Raw genomic sequence first — 11,279 nt, 5'->3', positions numbered from 1 at the left:
ACTTGCATATCACCACAAACTAACCGTCGTGCAAGTATCAACCATCATATTTCCCACACTATCACGGACCACGCCCCTAATACCGATCACACCATTATCATTGTCTTAAGGAACCCATAGTAATTTCGCAGTCACCTGATTCGCATAAGCTGCTGATTCTGCAGATGGCCCGTTTTATACTGATGTAATCCGAGTATAGTATTACCTTAGTGGAACTTATGTTGGACAGAATATGCTCTGACATAGCTGTGGCCTTATTCTTTTGAGGTTGGTCACTGGATGATGGTGTCAACTGTGCCGGGATTACATTGAAGTATGGCCTAGTAGTATGTCTGAGTTGCTTTAGTTAGACTCAAGGCTAGAAGTCTGATCGTCTCCCGAATTATCTATGTTGCTAACTTTGGTCATGTACATATTATGTCACTTTATCTTGATTATGCAGTATCAGATTCATAGTTAACTGTTAATTTGAAAATTGGAACTTATGTCTAACATATCCAAGTATATTCTGCTGATTGTTGTCAACATATTACAAGAGTGTTATTTTTGGCCAACAACAAAATTGTTTTAAGTTTTCTATGTACTAGAATTTCTTCACGTTTTCTATGTCAACAATAAATTTCAAGTTTGAAAATAACAGGATCACTCAGATAAATCACATTTTACTATAACCATAAGTTCTTTCACCCCCATTGCCCTTGCCCACGAGCCATCTCTCGTCCCATTTATGTTCACTATAACCGTAATTTTGCATTGTTGTTCATTACTTGAGCTCCAAATGAGCAGCTAATAGTCTAATACTGCTCCTAGGTACACTTAGTTCGAGGTGTATTGTGTTGGACTTTTGAGTTTTCCACACTTAAGGACCTAAAATTAGATTATTTTTTGAATATGTTTCTATGATGATCACCATAAGAAAAAAGAGGGTTCACTGAGGTGGCAACCTCATGGCCACAATAAAAAAAATATGGTCCCTCTTTACTTTCTTTTTGCCAAAATCATGTTAGGATATAAGTAAATTCTTAATAGAATTAGATTTTACTAATATTTATATAATTTAAGAAATTAATTTAATAAAAGATGTTAAAAAATACTCCATAATTAAGTAATTAAAAATAGGTAATTTTAAGTACTCTCTCTAAAAGGTACTCCCTCCGTTTCATTTTGTTAGTCTCATATAGAATCAATCACAAAAAATAAGAGAATGAATAATATTTGGAATCTTACATTTTAGTACAAAAATTGCTTAATTAGTTCTATCTTATTAAATGTTCTGATTTTTTTCTTTGGAAAACATCAATTACAATGCTAGGAATATCAATCAAATGCCATGTCATCAATCCACATGGATGACATGGCGCCCTTGTGTTTTTTGGGTTTCTACATGATGCCCTTGCAAATTTAACTTTCTCTATGGTGCCCATGAGTTTTATTAAGGTTATAAGCAGTACCCATTCCTTAATTAAATGTTAATTTACATTTAACTATGGTTAACAATTTTTAATTTAAGTTTTTTTTTTTCTCCCAAATCCATTAAACCTGATTTCAACCTTCCTAATTTCCTATCTTACCTTCTTTCCACTGAACAACCACGCCTATTTTGGTATTACTTTATTTGCAATTTTTTCTGGTTTCATTGTTTATATTTAATTTTTTTTCTTGGGCTTATTGATTAATAATGGTGACTAATTTATGCAATGATAAAACAATGTAAAATCAACAACGCAGTATAACAAACCATTGTACTCAGAGAGTTTGCTAATTGTTAATTGTACCACTAGAAGCCAGAGGGTGTTTGCTTGAGCTGAAATTGCCCAAACTGGTAATTTTATCACCAAGCAAGCCATAAAAGGCTGACTTTTAGCAAATTTCTCCTACACATTAATCTAACCAGGCCAACCGATTTCAACAAGAAAGCCTTTTCTTTTTAGATAAAACAAGTAAGTAATCAAGTAATCGTAGCTTTTAGAATAAATATGAGCAAAGACTTCCTGTTTCATTGAATTGAGAATTTTAAGTTGCAAAGTTTGTGAATTGTGAATAGAACAGGGGTGAATGAAGGGGAAGGTGAGTGGTTTGATTAGAATTGAGAAATTTTCATTTTTTTTTTTTGGGTTTCTTTTCTTTTACTAACTACGGTAAAGTGTAAGTTAATTAACTTTTAGCCAAGCAATAACCAAATATACAAGGGCACCTTAGAGAAAATTAAATATAAATATATTCAATATGGGTAGATTATTTTGAAACGCCCAAAATAGTATATGGGACTAACATTATAAAACAGAGGGAATAATGTTCTACGTACCTTAGTAGAAAATTTATTACTTATTTTCATTAAATACACACCAACTGAATCAAACAACACGAAAATGAATCTAAAAGACCCCATTTGACATGATTATCCTTTTAATGTATTACCCCCAATCCAAGCATGCTTTAAGGGTTTAATTTACCCCCTTATTCTATTCTCTCTATCTCTCTTCTCGATCATCAAAATTCATCATCGCTAGTTTTTCGGAAACGGCAAGGCCGTGGTGAACATCACTATGGTCTTTATAATCTTCTTGAATGGAGATCGTATTCATGGTGTTTATTTTAATAACTATCTTAGGGTTTACTTTCCCCCCTTTCTGACATTTAATATATAATAATTACTCTATTTTTTAAGTTGACATATTTTGACTTTAGTGTTATTTATACACTTCTCTTTGAGTATTTTGTGATTTATACATAAAGAAAAATATAGTCATGTTAGATCTTATTAATTACATCCCGAAAAATTACCTAATACGTAGTATGTATTTTGGCCACACCCAACAACCTAAGATGTATCTTCGTAGTCAAACGAAGATCCGTGAACTTTAAATACAATCGCAAAAAAGGACAAAGTATTTACTACGTAATTGATTCCAGCTATATGAATCATAATTATAATTATAATTAAATTTATATTTATGCTCTAACCTATGATTACTCAATTGGCCATAATACTTGCAATCAGAGTAAAGGTAAAATACAGTCCCTAAACCATTGATTTGTACACTTGTAGTCCTTCTTAACTATATTGTGCACTTTTAGTCCCTCGGCCACCATGTTTGGTGTTTGTCAGCCCAAAGTTGAGGAAATAAGCCTAGTCATCAATAGTTTAGGGACCATGATTCATTATTATTATTTTTTTTTCCTATTTTTGTCAAAAATTTTAAAAAAAAGTATCCATGTATTATTTTTCAAAATTTTTTTTTGACATTATTTTTTTCATTAGGATTAATTGAAAACCTAAAGTAATTTTTTTTTTTTTTTTTTTTATAGTTTTCTTCAAAAAAAAAAAAAAAAACCAGTTCTATTAATTGAAAAAAAAAAAAAATACAGTAACCCCCCTTCTACAAAGTAATTTTCACTCTCCTCCCTTCTCCTATAGTCCCATCACTCCCATGGCTTACAACTCTCTCCTCTCCTTCGACAATGGCTCCCATCTCATGAAAAAAATTAGGCCAAGCTCCGACAATGGCTCCATCTTCTCTCACAACCACCACACCACCACCACCACTCAATCGATTCGCCGCATGTTCTCATCATAGTCGCCGCTTCATTTTCCCTTTTTAAAGTTTTCGAGCGACTTGCAATTTGGGTAGGGTTCGATGATTTTTTTAACCAATAAGGGTGGAGGTGGTTGTGCGTTTTCGATCTTTGTGATGGTAAAGTGGGTTTCAGATCTAACCGGTGGTGAGGAGGGGTTTCGATTCATTGGTGGTGGTGAGTTTGGGTTTTGGTTCGTTGGTGGTAGCTGGTGACTGGTGACGTGGGGTTTTGGTTCGTTGGTGGTGGTTAGTGTTATGGGGTTTCGGTTCATTGGTGGAGGCTGGTGACGTGGAGTTTTGATTGGTGGTGATGAGGTGGGGTTTCGATCTTAGGGTTAATGATGTGGGGTTTCAGATCTTGGTGGTGGTTACGGGGGGTGTTGATAGTGGTGTGAGTTGGTTGGGTGGGTTTTGGTGGTTATGGTAGGGTTTCAAATCTAAGTGGTGGTGAGAGAGTGGTTTTGATAATATATATATTAATAGTTGGTGGTCCCTCAACTTTTGGGAATTTTAAATAATATTATGACAAAAAAATAAACAAAAAAATAATGAGTCATGGTCTTTAAACTATTGCTGATATGCTTAGTCCCTCAACTTTGGGCTGACAACACCAAATATGATGGCTGAGGGACTAAAAGTGCACAAAATAGTTAATAGGGACTAAAAGTGCACAAATACAAAAGTTGAGGGATTATATTTTACTTTTACTCCTTGCAATCACCTTAATTTGCTAAAAAGTTACACTTAGGGCCTGTTCACATTTACTGAACTGAGTTGAACTAAACAGATTAGAGCTGTATAGAACCGAACTGAATAAAGATAAAATAAATATTTTATGAGAGAAGGAAATTAAGAGCTGAACTAATCTAAAATGATTTGAGCTGAACTGAACTGATTGGAGCTTAACTGAACTGAAATTAAGCTAAAGTAAACATGCCCTTAATTGCTACCATATGCTTCATTTGTTGCTTTGCATACTCTTATCATTTCATAAACAAACCACTTAAACAACCTTGTCAGCTTAATTATAGATTCCATAAATAGCAATGATAAAATTATTTCCAACCTATATTTTGGATTATTTATATGATGAAAACTGATATGTCTAATTGTCCATAAGAAGACATCCCCTAATCAACCTCGTCAATCCAATCAACCATTATGTCATGTGGTCATAAATCTCAGTCATTTTAAATATATTTTATTTTTTATTTTTAAAAAGACTAAGGTTTGTGATAATAATAGTTGAATGGGAAAAGTCCACACCAATAGCTTTCAACAATGACAGAAAATGTTAGGCAGGTTTAGGGAAGGTAGGAAAGAAAACATGCATGGACAAAAATGCAATAAATTTTTTTTTTTTCCATAAAAATGAAATACAGTATACGAACCCCTTCTCACAAGAAAAACCTAAAATATAAGATCTACGAGACGATAATACATCAGTTGCATATACTACTAATTATAATCAATTATGTCATTATTAACCCTCGATTAGGAAAAAGAATAACCTGATAGCTGAGAAAAAACTGATTACGGAATAGTATTAATGCAGCGTCTACATGGATCAGCAACGAACAAAAATAGGACAATATATAATAATATAAATGCTGAAGACTATAAGCTCTACATATCTATAATCTAGCGAAGGGAGCCAATTGGAAGCCGGATCTGCAACTACTCGAGCCTTGCGATGGTATACAGTAGAGGGTCAACCAGGGACTCAGGGAGAATGGAGCAGAAATCGTTTTATGTGCCAGAATTGCTCCTTTAGACGCAAGCTAAGGCAGAACTTAAAATGCGGTGGTGGTGGTGTCACCTCCCTTCTGATCACCAAAGATACGCTGCCTGAAGTCAGAAACCATCATGGGCAGACCTTTGCGAAGTGCGATCTTAGGCTCCCAGCCAAGCAACTCTTTAGCTTTACTGATATCAGGCTTCCTCTTGTGAGGATCATCCTCGGTGTTAGGCCTGAACTCTATCTTTGCATTTGGATCTATTGTTTCTTGAACAACCTGAAAAACAATCGAAAAAATGAATACTTCTTGTATGACAAATGGAATAAGAGCTGTCTGAACCAAGGAATGTAAAGTTATTCTATATTGTAATCATCACCCAAAGATTTGCCACAAATTTTATTTTCTGCCTTTGTTCAATACAGAGAAGATGTTATATTCAAATTTTCACAAAAAGAGAGGCAAATAATTTCACAGGCTACAATATTATTAGTTTGTACTGCATTGCATAATATTACAGGCTACAATGTTATCAGTATTTCTATTGGATAGTTATGGAAGAATTAAAATAACTACCATGTACATATTTGATATTTAGTTGCAGACTTGCAGTACGTGGTAGGACACCATTGAAGACAATAGTCATTAATTTTTAGGGGTATAGGGCATTGATAATAAATAATACAGTAGTTCATAGTGGACCATTGGTAGGTCAAGTGTCCTTGTATATAAAAGGTGGAGCACGTTTTAGTCTGGAAACTCGGTAAAAACTAACACCGACAATGAGAATACTACAATGGTAGAATAAAAGAATGTGACAGAATACCTTGGCAAGTTCAAGCATGGTAAATTCACCAGGATTTCCTAAATTGAAAGGACCGACATGCTCACCCTCCATTAGGCGCATCAGACCTTCAACCTGCAAACACGAAGGATGGATTATACGAATCCGATAAGTATAAATTCTCAAATTAAAATCTTCATACTACTAAGAGTGAAAATTTAAGCGTAAAGAATAAAGTACACTCGAGATATTTTAGCAAATTTGCATCATATTATATGATTCAACTACTATTAAAACTACTATTATTGACCAAAGGGGACAAACTCATTAAAACAAACATACACCAAAAAGTTGTGTTGATTAGGGACCATGTGCAACATAAATTACTAGTGTCATAGATCACGAAGTTTGGAAGAGGGGAAAAATAATAATTCAGCAAATGAAATCTACAAACGAATTGGAATAAACATTATCAATAAAAACAAATAGATTGGAATAAAATAGTACCAACATTTGACACATTCAAGGACCTTTGTTTTATATGTTAACTAATTGATCTCCATAAAGTGGGCAGCTTTGTTATTATTGAGCTGGCTTAAACCATGCACTGACCAAATCTTTAAGATCTATGCATTAATTAATAGTTCTTATAAGATTACTTAAACAGAACTTTAAATTCGATCATGCAAGCTACTAAAGCATGAAATACCTTATATTTTATATTTGTTGAACAGGTACATGGTGATCCCCGTTCAATCCTTATCTCGTGAAGCCCAGTGAAGAGAAGGGGGAGGTGGGATTGGGTATTCGATCCCACCTCCTTGGTGTAAATTGAGGGTGCCCTTTCCCAAATAGGCTACCCCCATCCTTTACACCTTTCTTACAAAACAGATTTCATGCGGTATACTCAGGCAATGCCAGAGTTTACACAACTACTACATTCCTCACTCATTAAAGTTGTACTAGCATAATTATACTCTAAAATATAAATGCTACTTCGTAATTCACATGGGATCAAACCAACCCCCATCTCATAAACAATAACTTAATGGTAACAACAAATCCTAGTAAGAGAACATGCTTAGCTGATTAATACACAGCGCTAAAGACAAGTATACACATAAATAATTAAACTTGATTAGATCCTTCACAAATGATTGTCCAATTGCAATTTTGGGTCATTCAAATTTAGAACTTTGATAATGATACAATCATACTGTTAAATTTGTTTAAAGTAGAGATCATGAAAAGACAAATGGAGCAATATTAAAGGTACAGGAGGAGTAGCACACAGTCCAAATTTAAGCTAGAAATCAGCATAAGGCAATTGGAGAGGCAAACTTACCAGGTCAGAAACAAACTGGAAACTTCTGGTTTGCTTTCCATCACCATAAACAGTCATGGGTTCTTTCCTCAAGGCCTGAAATATGTCTCAGTCAATATCCAGTTTCATCAAGTTTAAATAGAGTACTAATCATGCATATTTTAGTTTATCCATTACGAAAGAGGCACGTGTTTTCCTAATTACCTGTGCAACAAAGTTACTAACAACACGACCATCATCAATGCACATTCGAGGCCCATAAGTGTTGAAAATTCTAGCAATTCTCACCTGCAGCAAAAGACGCGTGTTTAAAACCAAGCTACCCGATATAAAATTTAAAATAGTCATTAAGTAGTTAACGAATCTCAATAATATTTAATTAGTAGAATTTGAACAAACCTCAACACCAGCACCTCGATGGTAGTCCATGGTCAATGTTTCTGCTGTACGCTTTCCCTCATCATAACAACTACGAACACCTATAACATGTCCACCGCCAACACTTGTCATTAATTTTTTATTTAAATACTTCTTGTCACAATGTACTAATGCAGCAACACACATACTTAGTTCAGTTAATCTAGCATATTATTTAATGTGTAAGCAAGCTTCATGGGAAAGCACATCACAACAGATTTCACTTGTTTATTAAATTATGTAAGATCATCCCACAAAGTATGTTGTCTTCACATACAAGCATTTTTTTACAAGGAAAGATGAGCAGGTGAAGTACAAGGACACTTTCCAATGTAATAGAAGCACCGACGTTCATACAAAATACGTTATACAACCCTACAAAAATCCCTAAAGTATAAATGACCTGTCTTTTATTTTTGTATTTTTTGTTTTTAAGAATTATAGGTAATGAGAATACACCAAATTTCCTAAAAAATTATTATTAATGCTATTTTAAGCAAGTCAAAAATAACTTCCAAAGTCTAATAAATTAGGCAAATAATAAGAAAATGACTACACAGATTGAATGAGCCCCCATTTAGGTAGCCTGCTTAAGACTAGGAAATTAGAACCCAGCTTGATTAGTGGTCCCGCAAATCACGGACTTTTCTTTTCCATGATGATAGATCTCATCAGATCTTTACACGTGTTAACACCCAACTTGACCCACGTGGCACACTGTCCTTAATTTCACCCCAAAAGTGGAGGAAAAAGCAAGAAATAAAAATGAACAAAGACACTTTCTACAGTTTTTATCAAACGTCACCATTCATAGGTCCACGTGTCTTATGTTACATTACTTTTCCCGCGCATAATATCACGATTCATAAAGTTTGTGCTAACATAAACTTCAATCAAAAATGTTTTCTTTCTAGCAAACTATAACGTCACAATTTCATAAATATACCAAAAAAAATATCTATTTTTAGGAACCATAAACTGGGGAATGAGAAATTAAACCCCATCTTAACGCTCCAATCACATGTTTCGTGACAAGATCATAACTGACATAACACAACACGAAAGTTAAACCAAAGCCTAATACACAAACGGATGGGATCCGTGCGTAAATATCACGTCATAAATACATACAAATTAACAAACAATGTGAATCAAAAAAGTTGAATTTTCTAATGGAATTAAAAGGTAATAAGAGAGAAAAATTACCAATGGGATTAACATTGCCCCAGTAAGTCTCCTTCTGAGGGTGCTCTAAAGGGTCACCATAAACTTCACTAGTACTTGTTAGAAGGAACCTTGCACCTACTCTCTTTGCCAATCCTAACATGTTCAATGTTCCTACCACATTTGTCTTGTTAATTCATCAGTCAAGGATTAAACAATCAATCAATTCACATCTACAAATGTATAAACAACAAACATTCACATCACTCTAACAACAAATTCGCTAAAAAAAAATCGAATCTTTTCGATCTAATACCCAATTAGTGTTGATTTATATTGTACACCCGAATGTACCATTTATTGATCACTTCCCTATCTAGAGATCCAATGTGGTACACCCGGATGTATAATAGAAATTCACTTAAATCTCTGGCCCACATGCAAGATGCAACTCTCATTAAACAATTTCACAATGGGAAATTCCATGTTTCATTACCCAAACACAAAAAACTCACTTTTCTTGGAAAATCACCCATAAAATAAATCAAAATTCAACACACCCAACGAAAAAAAGTTCAAAATTCAACCACCCAAAAAAATCAAATCAAAATCATGATAATAACAATAATGAAAAACATAAAAGAGATATAATTAGAAAAGGATATGATAGTTTTGACAGGGTTATGCTTGTAATGAACAGGGGAAGCAGGGCAAGCCAGATGATAGATCTGATCAACCTCCAACAAAAGAGGCTCAACGACGTCGTGTCGGATCAATTCAAACCTAGGGTTTCCAAAATGATGCATCACATTCTCTTTCCTCCCAGTAAAGAAATTATCAACAACAATCACACTATCACCTCTCGCAATCAAACGGTCCACAAGATGCGACCCGACAAACCCGGCCCCACCCGTCACAACTATCCGCAACCCTTTTCGTTTCAGCCCTAATGGGACCTTCCCAGATCTAAACCCATCACTGACCCGACCATGGTGGGTCGGAATCAACCGGGTTGATTCGGCGGTCAGGAACGATTCCCCGCCGATTGAATCGTGCATGTTGATGTCAATTTTAGACGATGAGGTGTTCGATGGGGTAAGGGAGATGATCAATGTGGCGATGCCGATGCCAAGGACGAGGAATACGAGTCGTTGCTCGCGAAGAAGGTAGTGAATCGGACGAGTAACGGTTAGCCATGGTTTAAGCGGCTTTGGTGAGTCGTACTCGTCGGATTTGAGGTGGGATTCGTGTCCGCCTCGAAAGATCAGCTCCGACGCCATTGTTGGTTGTCGGGTTGATTTTAATCGGCGGGGTAAGTAAGTTGAGATTGAGTCAAGGAAGTTTAGAGGGGGGAATGTGAGAATGAGAAAAGAGAGGAGGAATTGAGGAATGAATTTGTAGGTGTCTGAAATCTGAGAGTGCCATGTTTAATGAATGGTTAAATATATGCGTTTTAGTCCTTGGGATTTGTGGGTAATTACGAGGGTACCCCTTGTTTGTTTTCTTTCTTTCTTTGGCTTATTCTATGGTGTAACAATGTTTGTAATTACAATACTTCACATATCACATTAACTAGCTTAATTGGAGCTAATTAGTGATTGCCTGATTGGTACGTGTCGTTTCATGTCTTGTGTTAAGTTTGCGTGCTTTGGAATCCAATGGATCCGGTTCACTAGGTACGTTGGTGTATTATGTTTCGTTTAAAAGGATTGTTTTGGTATGGCCTAATGAGTCCATATGTTCATCGTATGTTGTGTTGTGGTTTATGTGTCTATACGACTGATTTCACGTAATTTTTCATGCTTTGATGTGATCGACCATGTTGTACTTTTTAAATGAACTCTTGGGATGAAAGCTAACTTCTTTCAAAAGGAGTGTCATATTTTGGGTGTTTTTGTGAATGATTTCATGATAATCGATGCAAAAGAGATGTCCAAGATTAAATTTACAAATATTGGTCTTGTATCGAAATTCAAGAATTTGCCTTTGATGTGTTCATTTTATATATATATTTATCCCCGTCCCTTGGTCGTAATTAGTAGTATTTTTGGCTCCTACGAGCCACTTTTATTACTAATTTGTGTTTTCCAGTGCTTTGATAGTTTTGCTTGAGTTTTGTAGGAATTTGCGTACTTGGAGCATTTTCCCGGGTTTTTGAGGAGCATCTACAAGTGTTGGAAGACCGCGACCTAGTTCGATAGCCCAAGGCCGATTGGAGGGATCAAATCGGTGATTAAGGGCTCGGTATTGGAAATCCCGAGGCATATGGACCGCGT

General features: G+C 35.2%; 1 protein-coding gene across 1 annotated transcript; it reads right to left on the bottom strand.

Moving 5' to 3' along the window:
• Positions 1–5,097: 5,097 nt before the first annotated feature.
• LOC145618637 (UDP-glucuronic acid decarboxylase 2-like) lies at positions 5,098–10,397 on the bottom strand. Its single transcript, XM_081673410.1, has 7 exons — positions 9,665–10,397; positions 9,046–9,189; positions 7,822–7,901; positions 7,627–7,710; positions 7,444–7,518; positions 6,141–6,233; positions 5,098–5,593 (listed from the first exon to the last, which is right to left on the bottom strand). Exons 1-7 carry the CDS (start codon positions 10,281–10,283, stop codon positions 5,372–5,374), a joined length of 1,317 nt encoding a protein of 438 aa, XP_081529536.1. The 5' UTR covers positions 10,284–10,397; the 3' UTR covers positions 5,098–5,371.
• Positions 10,398–11,279: the final 882 nt, after the last annotated feature.

This window comes from Chenopodium album, chromosome 26 (genome assembly GCF_948465745.1).
Source record: "Chenopodium album chromosome 26, dcCheAlbu1.1, whole genome shotgun sequence".
Taxonomy (NCBI): Eukaryota; Viridiplantae; Streptophyta; class Magnoliopsida; order Caryophyllales; family Amaranthaceae; genus Chenopodium; species Chenopodium album.
The sequence above is the reverse complement of the archived record's forward strand: the minus strand, read 5'-3'. Positions and strand labels throughout refer to the sequence as shown.